The 23,826-nt window shown below is 57.2% G+C and overlaps 9 protein-coding genes across 9 annotated transcripts; 3 read left to right on the forward strand and 6 right to left on the reverse strand.

The window, feature by feature from the left end:
• Positions 1–105: 105 nt before the first annotated feature.
• On the reverse strand, positions 106–2,058 carry GGTG_10002 (phosphoglycerate kinase). The gene is made up of 3 exons (XM_009227863.1): positions 1,789–2,058; positions 1,201–1,624; positions 106–1,130 (listed from the first exon to the last, which is right to left on the reverse strand). Exons 1-3 carry the CDS (start codon positions 1,852–1,854, stop codon positions 364–366), a joined length of 1,257 nt encoding a protein of 418 aa, XP_009226127.1. The 5' UTR covers positions 1,855–2,058; the 3' UTR covers positions 106–363.
• A 356-nt stretch (positions 2,059–2,414) lies between these two features.
• GGTG_10003 (hypothetical protein) lies at positions 2,415–4,546 on the reverse strand. Its single transcript, XM_009227864.1, has 4 exons — positions 4,099–4,546; positions 3,737–3,827; positions 3,089–3,639; positions 2,415–3,018 (listed from the first exon to the last, which is right to left on the reverse strand). Exons 1-4 carry the CDS (start codon positions 4,165–4,167, stop codon positions 2,911–2,913), a joined length of 819 nt encoding a protein of 272 aa, XP_009226128.1. The 5' UTR covers positions 4,168–4,546; the 3' UTR covers positions 2,415–2,910.
• A 183-nt stretch (positions 4,547–4,729) lies between these two features.
• On the reverse strand, positions 4,730–7,972 carry GGTG_10004 (hypothetical protein). Its single transcript, XM_009227865.1, has 2 exons — positions 6,435–7,972; positions 4,730–6,372 (listed from the first exon to the last, which is right to left on the reverse strand). The coding sequence occupies exons 1-2, from the start codon at positions 7,222–7,224 to the stop codon at positions 5,345–5,347; spliced, it is 1,818 nt and encodes a 605-aa protein (XP_009226129.1). The 5' UTR covers positions 7,225–7,972; the 3' UTR covers positions 4,730–5,344.
• A 1,130-nt stretch (positions 7,973–9,102) lies between these two features.
• On the reverse strand, positions 9,103–9,582 carry GGTG_10005 (hypothetical protein; the record flags this gene model as incomplete). Its single annotated transcript, XM_009227866.1, has 1 exon — positions 9,103–9,582. One exon carries the CDS (start codon positions 9,580–9,582, stop codon positions 9,391–9,393), a length of 192 nt encoding a protein of 63 aa, XP_009226130.1. The 3' UTR covers positions 9,103–9,390.
• On the forward strand, positions 9,553–13,852 carry GGTG_10006 (kinesin family protein). Its single transcript, XM_009227867.1, has 4 exons — positions 9,553–10,575; positions 10,653–10,895; positions 11,244–11,864; positions 11,933–13,852. The coding sequence occupies exons 1-4, from the start codon at positions 10,219–10,221 to the stop codon at positions 13,130–13,132; spliced, it is 2,421 nt and encodes an 806-aa protein (XP_009226131.1). The 5' UTR covers positions 9,553–10,218; the 3' UTR covers positions 13,133–13,852.
• GGTG_10007 (hypothetical protein) lies at positions 13,817–15,168 on the reverse strand (the record flags this gene model as incomplete). The annotated part of the gene is made up of 2 exons (XM_009227868.1): positions 13,817–14,965; positions 15,129–15,168. 2 exons carry the CDS (start codon positions 15,166–15,168, stop codon positions 14,199–14,201), a joined length of 807 nt encoding a protein of 268 aa, XP_009226132.1. The 3' UTR covers positions 13,817–14,198.
• Positions 15,169–15,877: 709 nt separating this feature from the next.
• On the forward strand, positions 15,878–16,120 carry GGTG_10008 (hypothetical protein; the record flags this gene model as incomplete). Its single annotated transcript, XM_009227869.1, has 1 exon — positions 15,878–16,120. The coding sequence occupies one exon, from the start codon at positions 15,878–15,880 to the stop codon at positions 16,118–16,120; it is 243 nt and encodes an 80-aa protein (XP_009226133.1).
• A 5-nt stretch (positions 16,121–16,125) lies between these two features.
• On the reverse strand, positions 16,126–18,236 carry GGTG_10009 (hypothetical protein). The gene is made up of 3 exons (XM_009227870.1): positions 18,035–18,236; positions 16,972–17,875; positions 16,126–16,900 (listed from the first exon to the last, which is right to left on the reverse strand). Exons 1-3 carry the CDS (start codon positions 18,102–18,104, stop codon positions 16,528–16,530), a joined length of 1,347 nt encoding a protein of 448 aa, XP_009226134.1. The 5' UTR covers positions 18,105–18,236; the 3' UTR covers positions 16,126–16,527.
• Positions 18,237–18,661: 425 nt separating this feature from the next.
• Positions 18,662–20,991, forward strand: GGTG_10010 (haspin protein kinase). Its single transcript, XM_009227871.1, has 2 exons — positions 18,662–19,827; positions 19,911–20,991. Exons 1-2 carry the CDS (start codon positions 18,826–18,828, stop codon positions 20,616–20,618), a joined length of 1,710 nt encoding a protein of 569 aa, XP_009226135.1. The 5' UTR covers positions 18,662–18,825; the 3' UTR covers positions 20,619–20,991.
• Positions 20,992–23,826: the final 2,835 nt, after the last annotated feature.

The raw sequence follows: 23,826 nt of genomic DNA on the forward strand, positions 1-23,826 counted from the left end.
CGGAACATTGGTGAATTTCCAACTGACATAGACGTGCAACCCATCGAGCTGTTATTTTACGTAAGAGGCGTTCATCAGTCGTCGGCTGTACTAGCCACGAGGCAATATGCATTGGTATGTTGGTTTCTTTTTTTGTTCAATTTTTTATTTTCTTCTATTCATTAGTAGGAGGACTAAAACGGTCAGGTCGGCCCAAGCTCTGAATAGCTGCTTGACTGCTTCAAACCTGATCCCTTCCAAAGCACGACTGGCCCATTACGGTTGCTCTCGTAGCATCAATCGTGGGAGTAGCTAGGGATGGAAGAAAAAGAATGGTTAAAGGCGTGACGCGGGGGACATGGCCTCATCTCCCCCATCACACCTTCACTTGCTGCTCAGGGCCGTGACACCAGGCAGCTCCTTGCCCTCGAGGAGCTCCAGGCTCGCACCGCCGCCGGTCGAGACGTGGCTCAGCTTGTCCTCGACCTTGTACTTGGCCGCCACAGTAGCGGTGTCGCCGCCACCGATGATGACAATCTTGCCCTTCTCGCAGGCCTCAACTGCCGCATCGAGCGTCGACTTGGTGCCCTTGGCGAATGCGTCGAACTCAAACACACCAGCGGGGCCGTTCCATAGGATCGTCTGGGAGTCGTTGATGGCGCCCTTGAACAGCTCAACGCTCTCGGGGCCACAGTCGAGACCCATCCAGCCCTCAGGGATGCCGTCCTTGTCCGAGGCCGCACCCGTGGCCGCCTCGGCGTCGAACTTGTCGGCCGTGACAAAGTCGACGGGGAGCACGACCTTGACGCCGTTCTTCTCCGCCTTCTTCATGAGCTCGGGCACTGTCTTGGCGCCGGCCTCGTCGAACAGCGAGTTGCCGATGGCCATGCCGTCGAGCGTCTTCTTGAAGGTGAAGGCCATGCCGCCGCAGATGAGCAGCGTGTTGACCTTGTCCAGCAGGTTGTCGATTAGCTGGATCTTGTCCGACACCTTGGCGCCGCCCAGGATGGCCAGGAACGGGCGCTTGGGCGACTCGAGGGCCTGCGCGAAGTAGTCCAGCTCCTTCTTCATCAGGAAGCCGGCAGCCTTCTGCGGCAGGTCAACGCCGACCATCGAGGAGTGCGCACGGTGGGCCGTGCCGAAGGCGTCGTCTAGCAAACGCAAGTCGTGTTAGCAAGGCGGAGGCGAGCGTCTCTTGAGCGCGCAGTCCCTAGAACTTACTGATAAAGACATCGCCGAGCTTGGTCAGGCCCTTGCGGAACTCCTCGACCTTGGCCTTGTCGGCCTTCTGCTTGTTGCCGTCCTTGTCCTTGGCGCTGCCCTCCTCCTCGATGTGGAAGCGCAGATTCTCCAGGAGCACGACGCCGCCGTCGGCGGCCTTGGAGACGATCTCCTCAACCTCGGGGCCAACGCAGTCCGGGGCGAAGGTGACCTTCTTGCCGCCCAGAAGCTTCTCCAGCTCCGGCACGACGGGCTTGAGCGAGTATTTGGCGTTGGGGGAGCCGTTGGGCCGGCCGAGGTGCGACATCAGGATGACCGTCTTGGCGCCGTTGTCGAGGGCATACTCGATGGTGCGCACGGCGCCGGCGATGCGCTGGCTGTTGGTGACCTTGTTGTTCGCATCAAGAGGCACGTTGAAGTCGACCTAGAGGGGCTCGCCATATGTGAGCTAGGCTTCTGATCCTTCACATTTGCGAGTACCAAGGCTGGCGGGTGGAGGAGACAAGAATAGCAACCCATGTTCTTGGGCTCCGGGGGGCAAGGAACATGTCAAATTGGGCGGACGACAAGGGCCAACAGGAAACCTACGCGGATAAGAACCCGCTTGCCCTTGACGTCGACGTCAGTGATGGAGAGCTTGCTGGCGAGAGACATCTTGTGCTGTCTTGTTTTGAGTCTGGGCTTGGGTGTTAGAGTCGATCGATCGCTCCAGAAATAGCAAGAGTCTGAATCCGAGGACGGGAAGAAAAGAAAAAAAGCTCGTTGAGATGGATCAGGGTGGGCTCGACGGCAATGGCACCGCAGCAGTCTATCAGGCCAGGCACTGGAGCTCTTAGACCCAGAGGAGCTTTAAATTGACGCAGTAGCGGAGGAGGGGTAGAAGTGGTGGGGCTCAACCGCGTCTGTGAATTGGGGAATTGTGACGTGATGGTTGGCCCACCAGTTCCCTCGTGCTCTCGACGATTGGCCTCGACGAGCACCGTCACGCCAGCAGTCCGTCTCCTATACGGCAAAGGCCGGAGTCGGTCTTGGGTTCTTTTAATACTACTGATGCCCATTCCAGCTCAGGATAGTCTAAAATCAGCCGGCTTACTCGGACGTTTCTGACTCCACGCCTCATCACCAGTTTTCCTTCCCAACGCACCTCTTCCCTACTATCAGGTGATATAGTAGCTTTTCACTGTCCAATTGCTGAACTGCTAGGATGCATACGCCGGACTTGTGATTTCGGCTGATCAAACTACACGAGGGCGCTCGGGGTAGGGAGATCTACATATGCATGTACGGCTATGTTTTGTTGAGTACGTTCTATATGCAGGAACAAAAGGACCAAACCCAAGACCAACCGTGGGATCCATAGCCCGCGGTCCTAGCTCATCCGAGCTAGAGCCAAACGCCACCCCAGTGGGATAATTGGACAACAACGAAGACATAGGCAAAAAGGATGACGTATGAACATTGGGGCGAAATTTTACACAGCATAACAGCCCTGAATGCCGTAACAAGAAACTTCATGTGGCACTGCATGAACCACGAGGCGAAGAGGCGTAAACCGGATCAGGTCACTGTTGAGCCTGTTCCGGTCACTCCACGCCCATTCATCATGTTCCTTTGGGAGCGAGTGTGGTGGGTGCAGAAGCAGGAGTTGCCGCACCAACACATGCCTCCCTTCCATCCCACTGCGGAAGTGCGGGGACAAACCGCTTGTTTTTAAGAGTAGCGGACACTCGGCGAGTTGGGGAGCTCTTGGGGCTCGTCGGATGCATTCGTGAGCGAGAGGTACGCCGTCCAGGCGATACCGATAGTGGAAACGAAAGGCTGAAATGGGAGGCAGGCATGTGTGAGCAATATCCAAAAATATAACGGCGGGCGGGGTTTATAGACGCACCAGCTGGAACTGAACGGGCATCAGGCGGAAGTTGATGACCTGAACAGCGGGCCAGATGATATAGTTGGCCTTGAGGGTAGGAATATACATGTCGCGCAGCTTGCTCGACACGGCGCGCCGCCCGCCTCCCTCTGCGACCGTCATGACGGTGAAGAAGGCGGCGATACCGAACGGGGCGAACAGGAGCTGGTCCATGGCGACGCGCTTCATGGCGGGGCCGAAGGCGCTCGTCTTGGTTATGGGGAAGCTGCGCTCGAGGAACTTGAACCACTTGAACTGGACGGGCGCCATGGCGAAGCCATAGGCCATGAAGCGCGTCAGGCGCTCAAAGTCAAAGGGCGGCGGGAGGGCCCGCGAGTCCGGGATCAGGTCCCGGTCGCTAAGCGGGTTCTTGCGGTCCAGCTCGTGTATCTCGACCGCGATCGGGTCGTCCTTGGGGTTTGGGTGGAAGGGGCCCTTGCGGTTGGCCCGCTGCCGGATCGCCGTGATGGACTGGGCAACCGTGTCGGCGATGCCTCCGAGGATGGAGTTGGTCACCATCATGGTCAAGACTGCGATAGGGCGGGCGGCTTGTTAGCGCCTCCAACGTGCTCTAGGCGGAGTAGCCGTTTACGGATTCAGAACGAGTGCTAGGAGATTTGGACATACGGGGACGCTCATCGTAGTACGCATTGAAGCGCGAGCTGAGCCGCGCGACAACGGCCATCTGGACTAGGAATATGAGGGCGTTGACCAAAGGCTGCGTGTAGGTGGTCGCGCGCATGTGTCAGTGAGATGCGTGGGTGTAGTTGCCAGCCGAGAGGTAGGTAATTATTATGTGGCCGTCGCAGCGAATTGTCAAGGTGGGGGAGGGACGACAAGGGCCAGGGAGATAAAGTCGAAATAAGACAATAGAGTCCCCACTCGGATAGTCCCCTTGCTGTGTGTATTCTTGACGAGGAAAAGAAGAGGGCGGATGGGAGCGAGGTGGTTGGCAGGACAAGCAGCGGGTGGAGGCGGGTTGGACTTACCACTCGGTCAAAGAGATATTTGCTGCTGGCCGTCCTCATAAACCGACGGCGACTCAGTTCCCAAGTCATGGTGAATGGAGAAATTTGTAACCGAGGAGGAAATTGGTAGCAAAGACGAAGGGGCCGCCTCTTTTGCGAACGAAGGCCAGCTCAAGTGGGCGTGGTGAAGGGTGGTCTGGCGACGATCGATGACGACACTTGTGTCGCCCAAGTAAAAAAGAAATATGGATGGGTAGCCTGAGCAATTGCGGCTCCCGCCTGGCGCTTGGGTGGACCCTGGGAACCCCGCTAATTACGTAGCTACCTAATTTAGGCAGGTATCTGATCGATGGATGTTGGCGTTGCTGCTCGTCGGTTTGATGATCGAGGACCAGCCTTCTTCACTTGCGATGGGTGAGGCAGAGGAGGAGAGGTTGGAGTTGGGGCTGGATTGATGGCCGGGTTTGGGTTGTGGCCAACCTGTTTCCACCAGCACAGTCTGGATACTTTGTCGTATCGCGCCAAAACACCAGCCGCTGCACCGTATACACACGCAGCACTGCCCCAATCAGCGAGATCCATGGTGAATTGCCCACCCCTGGGAACGCACAACGCGGCATCACGAGAGATCGCTCAATCACACCAGCCAACATCGGGTTGAAAATCCAGGCTTATTGCTAATGATATCAAAAAACAGAGCAAGAAAGGAAGAAGAAAACGGCCATGCTATCAAAACAAAGAGAATCCATGCTTTTGTGTTGCTTTTAATTCCTGGCCACTTCAGTGCGCCTTCACATCTCATGAATGACACAGCCCAACCCGCACGTTCCATCAGATGGCCGAGTCTATCCGTGGTGTCCCGTTTTGTCTTTTGCCGTCCGCTCTATCATCGCCCGGGGTATTTAGCACGCCAGAACCAGAACCAGAACCAGAACCAGAACCAGAATGTAGCCCAACCAACGAGAATACATGCCGATTTTTGTCTAGAAATTCCATATCGACAGCCGTCCTATCATTCCTTGGGGGCCAAGCAAAAGGCAACAGACGAGGGGTTGTGAGAAGCATTAAGAAGGTTCAAGCCAAGAAGTAAAGGTGGGCCAGAGGGGTTGGCCACAAGGTAAAACAAATGACAAAGTAGAAAGGTTCAGAAATAGGGAGTGGTTGAGGCCAGGGATGGGCTGACTGTCTCTGTCACGAGACAGCAGTCATGCCGTCCTTCAACGTGTTTGTTGTGTTGGGCATTTGCTGAGCACCGGCCACAACAGGATCATATCTGCAGTGACTGGACATCGGAAATGCTCCTATGCCTCTTGTGGCTCGCTTCGGTCATGCTAGACGAGGCCTTGCGCTTCTGGGACATGTTCTCGAGAGGGCTGCTCTGGAGGTTGCTGTGCATGTCCATGGTGTTTTTCCGCCTGCGGGCCGGTGTCAGGGGGGCTGCGAGGTTGCTGAGGCTATCGCTCCGAACGCCCCTAATCGTGCCCATCGAGTATGCGTTTGAGAAAAGAAGCGACTCCTTGGTCGCCTTGTCGCTTAAAATGAGCTGTTGGTTCACCTGGTTGCGACGGAAGGCCCCGACGGCATCCGAGTTGCTATCAAAATGCGCAAAGAGCGGGTGGATGTCGGGATTGGCGTCGCTGACGGCACTTGCGGCCGTCGAGGGTCGTCGCCCTGGTGTTGACATTACGCCATCGTTGGTGTCGTCTTCCCAGGCGTTGGTGTCCCCTCCATCGCCCTCGCCCTCGCCTTCGTCCCCGGAGCTCGTCTCCTCAAAGGTGACAAAGTCCTCAATCTTCAGACTCTTCTCGGCGTCGTCCTCTTCCGACGCGTCGACCTCAGAGTCGCTGTCATCGGCGAATGCATCCGATGTCGCCGAAAAAAAAGCCTCTGCAGGCCCGACCGGCTGCGTGTTCATAAAGTCACCAAATGTGTTGGATGAGAACATGGCCCCAAACATCAGGGTGCCCGAGTTGCTGAGAATGGGAGACGCCTGAAGCATGGACGGGTTGTTGAACATGTCGAGGTTGAAGGACTCTGGGGATAGGTCGAGGCGGCGGAGTCGTTGGGGCGTGAAAATCATCATCTTGCGAGAGATTGGGTTGACAACAGCGATGGGTTTCGTCCCGGAACTATCGAGATCAAAGCGTCCCACGCGGGGCTTCCCACGACGCCGGGGCTTCGCCGGCTTCTCGGTGTCCGAATCAGAAGACACCTCGACCGTTTGGACGCGCCGAACGGGCTGTTTCCTGCGGATGGGGGGATCGGGAACGTCTTCCTCCGTTGTGTCGCCATCGGCTGAACCCACGCACATTAGCACTGGTGCATGGTCTCTCATTCCTCCTTTCACAGAAACTCACTCTCGTAGCCATCCAGATCCTGGTAGTCGTCTGGAACCGGAGTGGAGGCTTCGCTGATGACGCGGCTGGCCGCTGGGGTAGCCAACGGAGTGTCATCGTCAGAGACATTTTTGACCAGACCAGGTGAGTTGAAAGCGGTCTCGTATGCTTCATGGAAGTCCCAGAAAGAACCCGAGTTTGATGAGTCGTCCCGATCATCCTCGATCTCGCGGCGGAATGCGGGGTCCAGGGACGTCTGCTCGACGAAGATGTCAGGGAAAAAGTCCCCATGGTCAGAGACGTCGGACGTGGTCGAATCTGTATCGCTGTCTGGAACACCAGCGAAGCGGACATGGCGCTCTACGACGGGTGGCTCCTTGGGCACGAAGCCATGGTTCAAGACAGTGTTGTCTTCAACATCTGAGAGAATGCCGTTCCAGCTGGAGTTGTCGTCGACATCTTCGTTGTCGTTGTCGTTGTCGTTGTCGTTGTCATCGGCGTCTGCTTCGTCGTCCTCATCGTTCTCATCGTCGTATACGGCTTCTTCGTCATCGCCATCGTCATCGGATTCCAGAACAGGCCGAGGCGGCAGGACAGGGTGCTTGTTGTGCAGCGCCCGGTCGATTATATGCTCCGCCTCGGCCGCCTCTACATCCTCCTCGTCGTTGTCCTCGGAGTCGCTGACATCGTCGACGCCAGAATAGCCGCCATCATCGGATAGGTCGAGCGAAGATGAGGATGTGTCCGACACGCGGCGGCGCCGCTTGACTTTGGGAGTGGACGGAGCCTTTTGTCGGGCGTTTCGAGACATGGTGTGGGTTATGCAGGGGAGTGGGGGTGATCAAGTATTGGCAGATCGATTGCCAAGCCACAAGCGGCGGTGAACAGGCCTAAGCTACAAATTCGTGAGAACAAACGCACAATAGGGACGGAAGCAGAAATTCGACGACCAGGTAAAAAAAAAAACATGGGCCAGGCAGGAGGTGAAACTGCATACCCTATCAATTGTCTTTGCTACCAACCGCACGAGGGCAATGTGGTATAATCGGCTCGAGATATCACGGCCTTGAGGGCCTGGGAGGATAGTTTTGTTTGGTAGGTCGAAACCCAAGATCGAAGGTCGAGGCAGCTTTTGTTGTGCTTGATTTTTCAGAGTGCGAAGGCCTCAGGCGCGAGCAAAAACGACGTCGAGACCTCTGGGTCGTCCTCCTGTTTCCAGCAAGGGCGAGCAGAGGCTCGAAGACACAAGGGCCTTTGGGTAAACTTCGTCGAGAGAGGTTGGCAGATTTGAACTACTCGTTGAGGCTGCTGGACTGCGGAACGTGCCAGGAGAAATCGGGCACGTCCCGCAGTGGGCGTTCACAGCTCAGCGACGGCCGAAGGCATCTTGGGATCTCGACGAAGTTTGGTTATGTTTTTGATTCTCTGAAAGTGGAAAAGTGCGACTTCGTTGTCTTGGGTTTTGGGGTAGTGTTTGGTAGAGGAAAGGAAGAAGGGGAGAGATCGGAAGGAGGGGGAAGACATCTCCATTTTTTCTTCCAGTCCCAAACTTTTTTTTTGCTCGTCGTGGTGGGGGCTCCAGAGGGAGGACGGCTGCGGCCTCGTTTGGGGAACCCTGCGCTCACCCTGTGGAACCCATCGGGCGGCATTCAACTTTCAAGTGTGGTGCAGCAATTTTTTTTTCTCCTTCGCTTCAGGTCCATTTGCGGGGCAAGCCGATCTGAACGGTTGACAAGAGCCGCCGGGATGGCGCTGGTTTCAGGGGGTTGTCGCCATTGGCTCAGGGCACTGGGGCCTTGGCTTTTTTGGAGCCGCTGTCACCACATGCATCCATCGCCGTCACCGCTATTTCGAAGCTCCTCTGTTCCCGCCTGCTTGCGTGCAGGCGATGCGCTGGAGCTGCGACTGATGGAGGCCGGAATAACCACGGGGCCAATACGACGGTGGACTTGCCCTGGTAGCATTCTTCGTTTTTTTCCTTCCGACACAGCCCACGCTCTCTGTAGCGTTGTGGGGCTGTTGCCTCCAACACTTTATTGAGCCCATGTCTAGAAACGCCTAATTCGAGGAGAGAGTGGCTGCCGAGTATGAATGAGAAGGTTTGAAAGAATAGTAATAATGATGCATTGTGACGAGGAGAGCAGACGTGCAGCCTTACAGTCAGCCAGCTCAGGTTACTCTCAGATCGCACCCCCAGACACCCGAGTTCCAATGCAGACCTGTGGTGACCCAGGCAGGCGGCTGGAGTCAGATGCTCCGTGATGCTGCAGGAATGCGGTTTTTGACTGGTGTGGAGCTTGTGAAATTTGCCGCAAGAGATCGCAGCAGGGTTTTTCTTTCCTTTCTAATGCTGCATGCATGCCATGGTAGGTACCCCATTCATATAGTCGTCATGGCCGACGGTTATCCTGGCGTCGCCACTTTTGCTCCAGACTGTCCTGCTGAGGCCGAGGCTTGCAAAGCCCCTCCATGGCCTTCAAATTAACGCCTGCACTTGTATGAACGGGCTGCATAGGTAGCCGTCGGCTCAAATGAAAGGATGTCGACGTGAAAGGATGGTGAATGTTCACGCTAGAGAAGGGCATGAAGTTGAAGGAGGAAGGATAGGGCGACTTGATGCTGCATGTAAAGAATTTGGGCTCCAATTAGAATTGTCTGAGCTACGGCCTTTCACTGGGTCTATTCACTGCATGGTAGTCCGGTTTTCAAACCCGGCTAGTCCGTGCAGGAATCACATGGAATAGCCTCCTCCAGAGTCGCTGGACAACGACTGCTAAGAGAACGTGTCAAAGTTCGCGACTGTGGTAGGGAGTCGGTGGCAGCTTCGTGGTCCAGTCACGGTGGCTCCAATAATCAGGTGATAGTGATGGATGGCCTAAAATGAGGCGAAAGAGGAGCCTCAAAACGGGGAGGATTGAGGAGACCACTCCAGTCACCTCCATCCTGTATGACCAGTCAGAGAGAAAGGCGTGACTCTCTACAGTGTTGGCCGCGTCTCCGCAGTCAAAGATTGACGTGGCGCAACGCTCAATGACTCGGAGATTTGGCAACGAGCCGTAGTCCAAACAGCCGCGCAAATAATGCTGCGGGGCGTGCCACGGGTGCCATCACCAGGAGGGTATCCGGCCATGCTGTAGTGGAAAGATGTGGCAACCCGGGGGTTGGACATGGACCACATGCAGGCCTTTAGAGGGAGGAGGAGAAATATTAGACACGCAGAGAGGGCTGAATGTGTGGGAGCAAGACATTTGCACAGCAATTCAAACATGGGAGCGACCGTGTCACCCACGCGGTGAGCACATGCGATATGCTGCAATGGGTGAAGTGGTGAAGTGGTCGGAAACGTCATGTAACTTATTACGTGAGCCGCTGTGGCCCATGCTCGATGGCGTTGGCTGCGGATTGGGTTGCAAGGGTCCAGTCTGTGGCTGCAGGGCTGCGGCACCAGAAGGCATGTCATTGCGCCCCACAGCCCGGGCAGGGGGGCCGGGTGCCCGAGGTGGGGAGCTCTGGAGCTGCTGTCTTATCGGCGCTGGTTGCCCGGTAGACCAGACTGGGGCGGTCGCAGAAAAGAAAATATTGGGTGGAACGCGGCTTCGACCTGCACAGCGGTGGACTCGCATAACGGGCCTCGGCAGCGAAACGACGTCAACGCAGCACAACCATCATACTAGTCACGACGCGCGCCGTGTATTCACTACAATCTGCGGAACCAGTCGCTTCGAGAAACTTTGTACGACCCACGCGCCGCCCGTATCCGACACTCGACATCGACGACGCATCTAATCGTAGCGTGTCGCTAGCGATGGATGCCTCTGGAGAGCCATCGGCGGCCAAGGATAACCTTTTCAAGGTGTTCCTGCGTCTTCGCCCGCCTTATGCCGCGTCAGGCGCTGGCGAGAGGTTCCTGGCCGTCGAGGAGCCAGAGTCGGAATATGAAGCAGCAACTCCCACGCACGTCACGCTGACGCCTCCGAGCAACGGGCGGAAACATGCGACGGAGAAGTACTGCTTCACGCGGGTCCTGGAGGAGGATGCGTCGCAACTGGATGTGTTCCAGTGCACGGGAGTGCTGCCTCTTGTCGAGGGCGTCCTGGGCCCTCAGGGAGGAGAAGGAACGGACGCGCTGCTCGCCACGCTCGGCGTCACGGGCTCCGGCAAGGCATGTCTCGCCCGACACTTACACGCCCGACACGACGGCAGATTGAAGCTAACTGTACGGCGTACACAACTGCGCAGACACACACGCTGCTTGGTTCGCGAACGCAAAGGGGGATGACACAGCTCTCCCTGGACGTGCTCTTCCGTTCCATCGGCCAAAACATCGCCACCCCAAACGCCTACGCGTCCCTGGAAGCATCCGTTGCTGCCTCGGACGTGTCCGAAGCTACAATCCTAGCCGCGCCGGCTTTCATAGATACAGTCTTTGCTGACCCACACGGCGCGTCACGGCCCAACTCAAGGGCGCCGACGCCAATGAATGTAGGAGACCCTGACATTTCAATCATGTGTTTGCAGGACGATACACAGAAGTCTGAAGGGTCGGCAGCTACTCGACCAAGAATCAGCGTGCTATGGTGTCCGCCAGGTGGCCTGGACATCCCCGGCGCGTTCCCAGACAGCCCGAAAAGTGCTCGGGTTGTTCAACAGGACGACTGCATAGCCATGTCATCGCCAGTGCCTTTGACGCCAAAGAAGAAGATCACGGGTCTGGCTGCTGGCCTAGCGGTCCAGTCAAGACCCAGGACTCCGGCTCGCCATTTCATGGCCGCGACCGCGTCGACACTCACCAGGAAGAATGAGAGAGCTAAACCCGATCTCGTGATTAAGGGCGAATCGTCTGCACCGCCTCCGACCTCGAACCGACGACTCCTGCCTCGGCCTACAGCGTTCGCAACCTCTCCCGACGTTGGCTCCATCAGTGTAGCATCGGACCCCGCGGCCGAGTATGTGGTGCTGGTCTCCATGTACGAGGTTTACAACAATGCGATCCACGATCTCCTCACGCCGCCGATCAAGTCGGTGGCCACCAAGGAGTACCGACGACGGGCTCTTCTCTTCAAGGCGACGGAGCAGTCGCAAGACCGCAAGGTCGTGGCGGGACTGAAGAAGGTTCTTTGCACCAGCCTCAGCCAGGCACTGATGGTGCTTGAGGCTGGTATTCATGAGCGGAGCGTGGCAGGCACCAGCAGCAACCGCGCCAGCTCCCGGAGCCATGGTTTCTTCTGTGTTGAGGTGAAGAAGCGAAGGAAGAGCAGGCGGAACGGGCCAGGGGGCGAGCCGACCTGGGGAGGTAGCACGCTCACCATCGTGGACCTGGCGGGAAGCGAACGGGCGCGCGATGCCAAAACCACTGGCGTCACGCTGGCTGAGGCCGGCAAGATCAACGAGAGCCTGATGTACTTTGGCCAGTGCCTGCAGCTGCAGGCGGCGGCCGGACAATCTGCCAAGGTAAGCCAAACAGGACTCTAAACGCGCTGAGCCGTCTTTGCTTCGATTTACTAACCGCTCCGCAACAGCCGTCTGGTCTATCTTTTCGGCATTGCAAGCTCACCGAGATCCTGTTCTCCAACACGTTTGCCTCGCCGTCTGGGTTTAGCAGATCTCACGCCTCGCGAAGGGCCCCCCAAAAGGGTGTTTTGATCGTCAATGCGGATCCTCACGGTGACTTTAGCGCAACATCTCAGATCCTAAGGTACAGCGCATTGGCCTGCGAGGTCACGGCACCCCGTATCCCGTCAATCACCCAGGCCATTCTAGCGGCTACAGCTACAAAGGGCGCCGCGCACCAACAGCACCAGGCGAACCAGAGCATGGCCAACAGCTCGATGCTCTCGTTGTCGCCTGTCTTGTCTCCTACCTCGCATCATCGCCCCTTCTTTGCTCCGAGCGGCTCGTCCGGATCGGTGCCTCAGTACTACCACAGCAGCGGCAGCCCCAACATACAGCGGACTTTGTCACCCTCTATCAACACGGCGTCGTCGGACGAGCGGGCCACTATGGAGGCGGCGGCGCTCGAGATCGCGCGGCTATCGGAGGAGCTCGACTACATGCGATCAACCGTCGAGACGGAGCGGTCGCGGCGCGTCGAGGCTGAGTCGCAGCTTCTCTCGCTCGAGGATAGGCTGCTCGAGTTGGAGCAGGAGATCCGCGAGGACTGCATGGTCGAGTTCGAGCAGCGGTTGGTGGTGGAGATGGCGCGCTGGAAGGCGTCGCTCGAGCTCGAGAAGGAGCGCGGCGAGGAGCACTGGGACCGCAAGGTCGAGGTGCTCGAGCGGCTGCAGGTCGCGTCGCCCGGGGGCGACAGCTACGACGAGCACGACGACAAGGAGAACGTGCTCGTCGAGAACCTCGAGGAGGAGAACGAGCGGCTACGGCGCGAGGTCATGGTGCTCAAGCGCGAGCTCGCGGGCCGCAGCCCGACCAAGCGCAAGCCGCTCATGGAGCGCGAGGACCTGGCCACCGAGGACGTCGGGCCCGGCAGCGCCTCCAACTCGCCCAGGGGCGGCAGCGCCGCCGACAGCCTGCAGCGCAAGATGGAGCGCCTGCGCGTCAGCGACAACGCGGGGCGGGGGAGCTCCGCCTCGTCGTCGAGCCGGAATGCCAGTGGGAACGTCGGCCACGGCGGCGGCAGTGCCGGCAGCAGCCCCAGGAAGGTGCGCAAGTTGGCGGCGGCCAAGCGCTGGGAGGCGGCCGGCCAGGACGATGAAATGTTCTGACGAGGGTGAATGTCTCGCGTCTTGCTCTTGATTGGTTTCTTTCCCCCTTTTCTCTCTCTTTCGCCTGTCACCTGGTTCTTTCCGCAGAATCCGGCATGTTCACTTCCCTCTCTTGTAATACTTCTCTTTTTGGCTTGGATGATTATGACAGACTCTGCGGCCCAGGGAGGCCACCCCTTCGTTCGCACCTTTTTTTTCTTTTTGTTGATACGGGCCTGCTTTCCTTTCGTTGGTGGATTATAAGCAGGCGGCCTTTTCTGTTGGCGTATACCCGTTTGTCATGTCCTGGCTCGTTCTCCTTGGGATTTCTATATCTTGTCGTAATACATGGATGACTTGAACCCCCGATCTTTTTCCGACTTGCTCCATTTCTCAGTTCAACCTTGCCGTTTCTTGATGGCACAAATACCTCTTTACACCCTCTCCTTTCCCGCATCTACTAGCCTGTCCGTGTTTGTCCATTTGTCTGATCGCGAGAGACTGACATGCTCTAGGTGAAAGTAAACATAGGCTAATTGTGCAGAGGAAGAAGGCCAGAATGTATGTTACAGAAAGGCAAACTGCGTTGGAGCCGCCTATCCGGTGATGATGGTACCACTTTTCAGCTTCTTCCTCCTTCGGCTCAGGTTATGGAAAGGGAAAACCGTGTTCTGACCCGACAGGCTTACAAATCCGGATGAAAACCTTTCCTTCAACATCATACGCATCCCCTTCGTAAGCGAATGTGGGCGGGTATAGTAACCCGGAAGACGGCGTATGTCTTGAGAGCCATGTGGCAGCTTGGTCCTGGTTGTAGACCACTCACGGGGCGCACAGTCTTGGCTGGCAACCTCTTTATTGATCTCAATCAAACAGCGAGCGCCGCATTTCCAAATCCCTTTCGGGAATCCCTAGCCTGCTGTCGACCTTTGGGCGTAAAGCCGGTGCTGTCGTCCGTCGCAGGTCTTCAAAACGGCACAGGACCCAGGCGGAAGGTGCCCGGCTTTGTTGTTGATAGCGATTATATAGCGATCCCGTCGACTTGGGAAGCCCTCTATCCTGTCGTCGGCCTCTTTCTAACTGGTATTTATGCAGCGGTCGCCCGGCTTAGGGAAGCCCTCAATTCTAACGGCAGACCACTCTCGAGAAGTAGAGACCGGCGGTCCAAGGAAATATTCATATACGCTACGCCTAGGTGAGACACAGGAACGAGAAATGAAGGCGGAATAGGCACGCGGGCGATCCAAGGAGCGGTGCTGTATTCCTCCTCGCGGTGATTAAGAAGGTGTAGGTGCGCATGATGAGGTTGCGACATGGTATAGATATGAGCCGGCGGGAAGGTAGAGAGAAGACGGGCAGGTACTGCCGGCGGTAGGCTGACCATCTTCCAGTGGATATAGACAGACGATGCCAACGACAGGCTGGTGTACTTGGGTGAGAAAACCCCGAACAAAGCCCAACAGATGTAGGTGGGATCTTCTAGTGAAGGCATCGCCAACACCGCAGGGAAGTAGGCGGGGGCTGGAAGACAGAAAAGCCCATCCCTCTTCAATGCCCGTGAAGGAGCGGTGTACGGCCGCGCGGTGCACTCTGCTAGGTGGCCGCGGTGTTGCCGTGCGCGTCGGTGGCCACCAAGGCCGGCGACGGCTGTGCTGTTGGGCCCGACGTGCTCGTGTAGGCCGATCCCCGAAACGTAGGGAATTCCTGGGCGTGGCCCGGCCGCGCTGGCCGGGACCGAGCTGAGCTGGGGGGCTGTGTCACAAAGCCCATGTTGCTGCCGTACGAGCCGGTTTTGGCGGAGGCCGGGGGGACCCCCAACCGCCGGAGTGCGTAGCTGGCAGTAGAGCCGCGGGCCTGTGGGATGTTTGGCGTGTAGTTTTAACCCCCGAGGCTCCAAAGGCACTAGATCAACACCTCTGCGATTAGTTAAAACCGAGTCAGCTTGTCGCACAGGTGGATGTTGACTGCACCGCTTCTTTGCGGGCATTGAAGATTTACAAATGTGAGTTCAACTTACCGCGCAGGTGGCGATTCATAGCACGGCTTCTTCCGGGCATTGAAGATGTAGAGATGCGGTTTCAGCTCGTGTGCTGGGCCTTGTTATCTGCAAAACGCTGGAATGCGATTGGCCGAGGTTCAGGCTTGATGCGCGGCACTCGACTTTGTTTGTTGTGAGCCCAGGGGCATGTCATTGACCGTCATCTGCTGCTGAAGGAGGATGTTGTCGGCCATTACATGGTGCAGTAATTTCGGGTTTTTTTGGTAGGCTGGGACAGCTCCAGTAGGAGCAAGAAGAGAAGAGAGATGTATATAAGGAGAGTATAACAAGGTGGATAGGCAAAGGTAATGTGCATTAATTTAAAGTCAATTTTGAATACGGGGAAAAAACAAGGTCGGGAATCGTCAGGCCATTGCCCTAGGGCGTAAAGGGTTCGCAAAAAGAGGCTTATCGCCACAGGTTAGTTGACAGGGTGATCGATAGTTCAGAAGATCTATATATCTGTGAAGATAGGAGGGCTGGGCTTGACAGAGTCATAGGTGAGTCGCGCATGCTCTGGAGCTCGTCTGTAGACATGCCGAATTGTGTCTATGACGAGTTTCAGCTTGGCCCCTTTTTACAGCAGTCGTCGGTTTGATAGTGTCGTGGGTGAGTCGCACCTACTGTAAAGCTCAGCGGTTAGGTAGGCATGCACGGATTTTATCGAAGCGTTCTCTAGCTTGGTCATTGTTGGCAAACATGGTCTTGCGGAGGCACTGTCCTGAAGTATGCGACATCTATCAGCGTTGGAGCCTGCAAAGGCTCAGCAAAAGCTCAAAGCGCGTATGCCGCAACGGCGGGTGCAGTACGGAGTACGGACTCGAATGTGTGTGTCCAAGACGACGTCCGAGGGCGTGGATGAAGTGGAGGATGACGACATGGCCTACCACGGGGTATGTGGGGATGACGGCGAGAACGAGGAGATGACGTCCATCGGTTCCAGTGAAGATGAAGACGAGTACGGGTTTTAAACGCCTTCACCCATGACAATCCTTACTCCACATAGGTTGAGCAACAGGAGGTGATTTATTGCGCTGAGGGCAGCGTGGCAAGGGGGCATCAGCGTGAGTTTCTGGGAATTAATGAGTCCCCTCGGGTATCGGATTGATGTTTGCATGATTACGGCCTGGGAGAGAGATAAGCAGACACATAGCAACCCAGGTATCTCCAGATTCATAGATTAAAAACACAGGGGGTCAGCCTGGTCCCAGCCCCACGCTTTGTTCTCACTTCGCTTTTGTACATTCTCCATTGGAAACGAAAGACACCAAGCGCCTAACCAAGAAAAATCCGATACTTCGCCAACCGCCTTTCCTCCAACATGTTCGTTTCCCACATCGCGGGAGATACCACACTGGTTACCCTGTGCTTTCGTCAACTAGGCTCGCGTGGTGGACCTCTTGGTAGACTTGCGCAGCAGCTTCTCGCGCTCCTTCTCGAGGTACTTCTTCTGCGCCTTGGCGTCGAGCGCGTTGAGCTCGGCGTCGCGCTTGGCCTTGCGCAGCTTTTCGCGCTCCATGGCCCGCTCCTCGTTCTTCTCCTCCTCGCTTGCCTTTTGGATCTGACGGACGGTCTCGTCACGAACGCTCTTGACCTTGCGGAGAACTTCGGCCCGGAAATGGGCGACCTGGACGAGATGGTCCGGCATGCGGAGGAAGTACGAGAATAGGGGGAGCAGCGACTCGTAGTTGTTGTCGCCCGGCATCCGGTACTTGATGAAAAGGCGCTTGCGCGGGGTGGTCTCGTCGATGCTACATATTACGGATTAGCCGACAAATCAACTTTCAAGAGCTCTCATAGTCGAGAGAAATCCAGGACTCACGTTGTGGGCTTATCGACGGGCTGGTCAGAGACGATGATGTAGTCGAGAAGGTCGCCGGCCTGCTTGGCGGCATCGATCAGTTGCGGAGTCAGGAGGGCGTCGGTAATCTCGGCGCTCTCGCTCATAACACTCAGCCAGGCCGGAAGCTTGGGGTGGTCCTTGGTGTAGGTGATGGAGACGTCGTAACGCTCCTCGCGCAGCTGCTTCATACGGTCCTTGTTGACCAGAGCCCAAACAAAGTTGTCGTACCCGCTCTTGGCATCTTTGGACCTGAGCTCAGCGGCGCCAGGCATGCCGGGGACGATCATGGACTCCTTGCCGTCAAAGGGGTAGATGATGGCCGTGACCGAGTCTTCAGGGGTGGGCACGCTGTCGAGGAAGAAGCTGAGGAGCATCTCGGGGCCGCTGAGGAAGGGGTTGAAGCGCTTGATGAGCGTCATCTTGACGTCCATGAAGGCGACGTTTTGGCGACCAGTCGCGTACGTGGCAAACTCGAACAGCGACGCCTCTTTGAGCAGAGCAGAGCCCTTGGACTCGTTGGCTTGCCGGAGAGCCTCGATCAGCTCATCTCCCTCCTTGGTGGCGACGTCGGCGGCCACGCCGCCATAGCCCACGAGGGCAAACTCGTTGGCCAGGGGCTTGACATGGGCCTTCATCCACGAGCGCGCCTTGTTGCGGTTAAGACGAGCGCCGAACAGGTGCAGGACAACGACAACGGCGATAGACAGCATGATCCAGCCCTCGTTGCGGAACTCGCTCAGCGAGTGGCGCTCGTGGATATTGTACCACTTGGTGTAGGGGACCGCCGTCGGCTGGCTGCCGCCCAGCGTCGCCCCGGCCTTGACATTGGGGGGGAAGGGAGCGGGCGAGGGGTCGGGCACGTCCGATGCGAAGTCGGCAAAGTCTGCGCGCCAGGCGGCGGGCGGGAGTTAGCCAAGATGAAGAAGGCTATGAGCTAGTGCTTGCTTCTTTGTCCCCGGTTTGCGCCCTTGTTGGGGCTGTCCAAGACATGGACGGCTAGGACGCGATCCAGAGCCGAGGACGAAAGCATAATGGCACTTACCAGAGTCGGCAGCGGCAGGCTTCTCTGGGGCCTTGGCGCCACCGAAGAAGTTCTTCACGACATCGGCCATCGTATCTGGTGCTTTCGGCGAAGACGGCTGTCGATGAGGAAGAGATGCAAGGTTCCGTAATTTGGGATTGCGACTTGTCCTTTCTCCAATTCGCAAGGGATCTGGCGATGGGAGCGTCCGTGCACGACAAATGGAGCTCCAAGGTTCGCTCGAGTGGGGTTGAAATGCGGAGTTGCAGCTAACGCCACCAACAGGGAACAAGAGGCTTGACTGATCAATCCATTGTCGATTGAGCCCTGAACGGCCCGCTGCATTTGCAGTAAGACGGCAAACTTGAATCGATGTAACGGGCAGCTGCGCAGGGGAACCGACTGCCCGAGCCCCTTGTCTTGTTTGTCTGCGATGTAGGAAGCTAGGTAATCGATAGGTATATATACCTACCTATATATCTGTAGTCAATCGCTGTTGCTGCAAGTGGATCAGGAAACAGAATCCAGACCAAGATTCAGGAGGTGGCCAATGAGCAACAAAGTCTGGGGCAATTCGTGACTTGCAGGGCAGCCCTAAACCCCCAGGTTGCCCTTGGCAACGCCCAACCGCTTACCACGTTATTCAACCGTCAAGATGGCGGCCGTTTCACGTGCCAAGGACACAAATCACGGTTAGATATTCAGGCCAAACTTGTCCCTAGAGGCAAGCCACACTACCAACCATCTGGAAGAGCATCACAGCCCGTTGGTTTTCTTCCCAACCCCTGCAGAGTCTCTGCAATCCCGCCAAAATGGCTCGCACGCCAGCCGTGCGGACGTATGGGAAGCATACCAGGAGGACGAAGGCCTTGGTCTCACACGACACCATACAAAGTGGCGGGAAGCAGCAGAAACTGGCCGAGACTATACCAGTTGACACTTACGTCAACAAGGACCCGGTGGCAGTACTGGTAGAGCAAATCAGTGTCGTTCGCCTCGACGAGCCAGAGGAGGAAGGTGGGAGTGAGACCACAGAGACGGAGGAGGAGTCGCCAAAGTCGCCTCCGAAGCGGCGAGCAAATGCTCCCTCAAAACCGGCCTCAGAAAAGCCTCAGCTGAGATCGTCGCCGCGGAAGCGTGCATCAAAACCACCACCTCAGCCCCCATCACCAACACCAACACCACAGTCGAGGCTAGAGCCAGCGATAGAGGATGAGAAGCCAGTGGTCGAGGAGGCGGTAGTCGTCGCAGAGGGCACACAGATCGACCACCGAGTACTCGCATGGGCGGACGTTTGCCCGCCCGGCGACCGCATCGAGAAGATCGCCGAGGCATCCTATGCCGAGGTGTACCGTGTCACCAACGAACGCGGCACCAGCATCATTAAGGTGGTGCGGCTGCAGTCGCCCATCAAGCCCCAGACCAAGGCGCAGGAACGGTCCGGCCTGGTAGACGAGGAGCCGCACCGAGAGGATGAGCTAGGCGGCGAGGTCCGCATCTCCGAGTGGCTCGCCGACATCCCCGGCTTCGTCGTTTACAAGGAGCGCTACATCGTCCGCGGCAAGGCCACAAAGGAGCTGCTCGAGACCCACCAGACCTTCCACCGACGCATGAAGCGCAAGGACCCCGACCGTCTTCAGTTCTACCCGTCGCCCAGCAGGTACCTTCACGACACCGAGTTCCTGGTCATCGAGCTCGGTGACGCCGGCTCGTCGCTCGAGGATTTCGAGCTTGTGTCCATCGATCAGGTCTGGGATATTCTCCTGCTCGTTGCCATTTCGCTGGCGAGGGCCGAGTATCAGGTCGGCTTTGAGGTGAGTGTGGAGCCGCCCTGTGTTGGCAACCTCTCCAGGTAACCTCTCCAGTTATATGTTCATCAACTGACCCAAAGTAATAGCACCGGGACTTGCACGAGGGAAACCTATGCGTGCGGCAAGTCCGAGAGCCAAAAGCAGCCGATGCGCGAGACGCAGCATCGCCCGTCCGCTTCGGCCGATCTGGGCTGGACATAACCATCCTGGACTACGGCCTCTCCCGGGCCGAGGACCCGGACCCGGCCGACGACGAGGACCCGCCGCCGATCGCGTTCGACTTGGAGAAGGAGCTCAGCCTGTTCACCAGTACACACGCGCCTCAGTGCCGCGTGTACCGGCAGATGCGCTCGTTCCTCATCCGGGGCGACCGCGCGCACCTCCCGCCGGGGAGCCACGACAAGCCCTACGAGGCGGGCATCTCGTGGGCTGACCACAACCCCTACACCAACGTGCTCTGGCTGGCTTACATCTACGACTACCTGAAGCGCCACTTCAGGGGCGACAAGCGCGCCCTGGCCGCCTTCGGGGCCGAGACGGCCGAGCTCTGGGCGCACCTCGACCCGGACGCGCCGCCGCGGGTCAAGTCGTTCCCCAGCGCCACCGACGTCGTACGCTTCGTCGTCGAGGCCGGCTGGGTCACCGAGGCGCAGCTGCTAGGCGGCGCCGGCGCGGGCGAGGACGGCGTCTCCGTGCTCCCAGAGGACGAAAGCATCATCGAGGCGTGCATCATGGAGCGGGACGACGGCCAGCCGCGGAGGTCGTCCAGGCGAAGGCGAACACAGGTGCCTTGAGGAGAAGGGGGGCTCGACGGCAGAAAGGAGGGCAGCGTGACTCTCCTTCGTCGACCGGTCTCGTCCCGGAATTTTGTCAGCACATGCCACTGATGCCAGTCCTGCGCTTATGCGGCGTGTTGACGCGTGGCCACCCCCCCTTTCTTCAAATATTGACTCTCATATTGTCTTGGATTTGACACCGGCTTCGATTCGAAGCGGTGTGCATAGCATTTTGTTGTTGTTGTTGTTGGCTACCAAATACCCCTCATTGTAGATAGATAACTTGTTAGACCTTTGGGCTTCCGGTCCTTCTTCCTTGTACCACTTCTGGCTGCCCCTCGCATCGCTCTTGCTCTTCTCTTGCTCTTCTCTTTCTAACCACGGACATAGCAATCGGCTGAAACCTGCCTCGCAGAGTCTCGGGAAGGAACGCCGCTATGCCCGTCTGCAGGGCTCGGTGGCTGGTTGTCTCGCGTCGGACAACAGCAGGCCGTACCACTAGTCGCGCCTGTCTGGTTGCATTCCTGGGTATCAATCACGCATTTCCGGGAATGCTCCCCCCCTAGCTAGCCCGAGTTTGGGACGCCGCTGAAGAGGCAATCCCGAGCGAGTGAGTACCGTACATAACACACGGACATTCAACCCGAATTGGCACTGGACACATGCGGCATCGTGAGTGGCCAAAATTAGCCCAACGCCCGTCGTTGCCCTTCAGAGACAGAACACGAGACCACATTTCAGGCAGCCATCGTTGACAAACTACGCGATGCGGCCATGTCAGGCGTCTTGCACACGGGTGAACTCGCTGGTGGCGGGATCGCGTCGAGGTCCATGTCCTGGGGGCACCTGCATCCGACCGGTTATCTCTATTTTCAACGAAAACACGGGACCGCCGACAGGCCCACCGGGCGCCGGCTGGGCTTTGCAACGGACTCGGACAAACGCAACCTTTGAAAGAGGCCCCGGGACGATGAGGACAATAACCAGCAATTTCCCAAGGCTATCACCAGGACACGTACGCGCCGCTGATAAAATGATTTAAATCGATGGAGATACCCAATACTGGAACTATACAATTCGGGGTTCGACCAAGGAGTGGTTGAACTCGAGGGCCAAGCACCTGCGAAGGCGAGCGGGTGATATGAAAGCTGCGACGCTGACGTTGCGTTTGCCCCTGAGTAATCGGGCAAGGTTGCAGCTGCGGCAAACGCACATGGGGACGTGCGGACGCCCCCACGCGCCGCCCAAGACCTTGCTGTGTGTGCGTAGGCACGTAGGGAGGGTGGTAGGCACCTATGTTGGGGCTAACAAAATGTACATTGCAGGTCACCTGGGAAAAAAAAACATGCTCACGAATAGTTAGACATCGATTACTGTACATGCAATAGCATCCCTGTTTTGCCTCTCTTGGGACCGTCTTGTTGGCGCGGTCTTGGCTTGGCCTCGGGAGCAGGCGCGCAGGACAACAAAACGGCGGGTTTGAGTATCTCATCACAATGACGTTACCAGGGTGGGTCTTGTTTTATTTCTAAGAAAACGACCTCTCGGCGCCCACGCTTTTCCCAAACTGGACTTCCCATCCGGACTGCGTGACTACCAATTCTCTCACACCGGTTAAAACTTCCATCACAAAGCTCACGACGAGACAGGCGAAGTGGCAGCTGACATGTGGTCAGCCTGGAGAGGGTAGGAGGGCTGTCAGTGGTGTTCATGTGAAGAAAACGTGGATGCGGCGTTTGGCAAGCAATAAAAGCCGCCGAGGCTGAGCTGAGCATGCCAACCTCGGCGCCAACCCGTTACCCGACTCCGTTTGGTTGCAGGACGGCCGCGGGGACGGGCAGACCCTCCAGTTCATGTGCGGGTGCGGGTGGTATTACAGATGATAATATCGGCTGGGTACATCCCGTTGGGGCTTGTAACGGATACCCAAAAACCATATGTCTGGTGTCTTTGCTGTCCCCTTGCCTTGATCATCGCTGTGCATTGGACGGACTCGGGTCATTGTACCACGTCCCGTTTGGTGTCGTCTCGTCCCATTCTGTCGCCCTTGCTTCTTCCTCTTCCTTTTCCTTCTTTTCCCCTTCATCTTACCAGTTCAGACATATGATGCACTACCAAGTCACAACACAGCAGTTACTTCCGGACAGAGAAGTAAGCAGGGACATGGGAGTGACTTGAACAAGATAACCTTATGTTCCATGTACCAAAAAGAGCGTGAACAGGGGACGAACAGGGGAGCTGCTGTTGACGGTCCACTAACTTGATGCACAGTAGAACGGACGCGTTGCTATCACACCCAAAATAGCACGCAAGGGCGGGTTTCCCAATTGCACATTTGCAATTGCCGTGCCGCGATTGGCCAACACGCTGCTAGTGTACAATGTCGTGCTCTCATCAATTGGGGCGAGTCCACAGTTTGTCCACATCCACGCCAGTCGATCGTGGTTGAATGTCATGACACCATCATACGCTGCCACCTCGACCGCCCACTCCGCATCCAAGGGAACGTGGGTGTATATCGGGTCGGAGTCTGTGGCTGGCTCGGAGAAGCTGTCGAGGCACTTGCACGACCTACACAAGACCTGCAAGCCCCTGGCTAGAGGCTAGATAACTCTCTCCTACATACCTAGCCCCGCCTGGCAACGCTGTGTGACGCGTGCTGGGCCGAGCAGCAATTGCAAAAAGAGCGAGGAGACGTGACGCCGCGTCTTCGGAACCCAGCTCTCGAGAAACCTCGCAGGCGGGAATGGGTGTGGTGGAGGTCACAAGGGTGGCCTAGCATGCGGCACCCACTCCCGCCGCCTTCTCATCCGCCTACCCGCCGCGCCCGCCACCACACCACCCATCCCCATCCCCCCTCTCCTTCCCTTCTCGTCTTTCTAAATGTGAGTGTGTGGGCCCAAGTTTGGTAAGACGACGGACGCGCGCGTGGGGACGCGGCAAGGCGGCTGCTACGAACCTCCCCCAGAGACTTACGGTTAAGCCTGGCCGGCCGCGTGGATTCCATCGGCCAGAAGCGGCTGACGGCCAAGCTCCAACAAGGCGGGAAGGCCAAGGTCGCTTGCAGGGGTGATGTACCGCCTGTCGGTCCGTCCCTGGTGTTCCATGTGGTAACTACTGCCATCTGAGATATTGATCCGAAGGAGATCACTCCGGACGGAGCCTTACTAGCGCCGTTCGACCTTTGTTGCAAAAAGAATGAGAGAGAAGAGAAGAAAAGGAAAAG

The sequence above is a fragment of the Gaeumannomyces tritici genome (assembly GCF_000145635.1).
Source record: "Gaeumannomyces tritici R3-111a-1 unplaced genomic scaffold supercont2.5, whole genome shotgun sequence".
Classification (NCBI taxonomy): domain Eukaryota; kingdom Fungi; phylum Ascomycota; class Sordariomycetes; order Magnaporthales; family Magnaporthaceae; genus Gaeumannomyces; species Gaeumannomyces tritici.

Excerpts from the sequence above, each read along its gene's own strand:
- GGTG_10002 (XM_009227863.1), bottom strand. The coding sequence starts at position 1,854 with ATGTCTCTCGCCAGCAAGCTCTCCATCACTGACGTCGACGTCAAGGGC. Across the intron at positions 1,625-1,788 it reads GCAAGCGGGTTCTTATCCGC|GTCGACTTCAACGTGCCTCT; the intron begins GTAGGTTTCCTG and ends GAGCCCCTCTAG. Across the intron at positions 1,131-1,200 it reads GCTCGGCGATGTCTTTATCA|ACGACGCCTTCGGCACGGCC; the intron begins GTAAGTTCTAGG and ends TGCGTTTGCTAG.
- GGTG_10003 (XM_009227864.1), bottom strand. The coding sequence starts at position 4,167 with ATGACTTGGGAACTGAGTCGCCGTCGGTTTATGAGGACGGCCAGCAGC. Across the intron at positions 3,828-4,098 it reads AATATCTCTTTGACCGAGTG|CCTTTGGTCAACGCCCTCAT; the intron begins GTAAGTCCAACC and ends ACCTACACGCAG. Across the intron at positions 3,019-3,088 it reads TGCCCGTTCAGTTCCAGCTG|CCTTTCGTTTCCACTATCGG; the intron begins GTGCGTCTATAA and ends CTCCCATTTCAG.
- GGTG_10004 (XM_009227865.1), bottom strand. The coding sequence starts at position 7,224 with ATGTCTCGAAACGCCCGACAAAAGGCTCCGTCCACTCCCAAAGTCAAG. Across the intron at positions 6,373-6,434 it reads GGATCTGGATGGCTACGAGA|CCGATGGCGACACAACGGAG; the intron begins GTGAGTTTCTGT and ends GCGTGGGTTCAG.
- GGTG_10006 (XM_009227867.1), top strand. The coding sequence starts at position 10,219 with ATGGATGCCTCTGGAGAGCCATCGGCGGCCAAGGATAACCTTTTCAAG. Across the intron at positions 10,896-11,243 it reads GGGCGCCGACGCCAATGAAT|GGCGAATCGTCTGCACCGCC; the intron begins GTAGGAGACCCT and ends CTCGTGATTAAG. Across the intron at positions 11,865-11,932 it reads CGGCCGGACAATCTGCCAAG|CCGTCTGGTCTATCTTTTCG; the intron begins GTAAGCCAAACA and ends GCTCCGCAACAG.
- GGTG_10009 (XM_009227870.1), bottom strand. The coding sequence starts at position 18,104 with ATGGCCGATGTCGTGAAGAACTTCTTCGGTGGCGCCAAGGCCCCAGAG. Across the intron at positions 17,876-18,034 it reads GCCTGCCGCTGCCGACTCTG|ACTTTGCCGACTTCGCATCG; the intron begins GTAAGTGCCATT and ends CCTGGCGCGCAG. Across the intron at positions 16,901-16,971 it reads CCCGTCGATAAGCCCACAAC|CATCGACGAGACCACCCCGC; the intron begins GTGAGTCCTGGA and ends CGTAATATGTAG.
- GGTG_10010 (XM_009227871.1), top strand. The coding sequence starts at position 18,826 with ATGGCTCGCACGCCAGCCGTGCGGACGTATGGGAAGCATACCAGGAGG. Across the intron at positions 19,828-19,910 it reads AGTATCAGGTCGGCTTTGAG|CACCGGGACTTGCACGAGGG; the intron begins GTGAGTGTGGAG and ends CCAAAGTAATAG.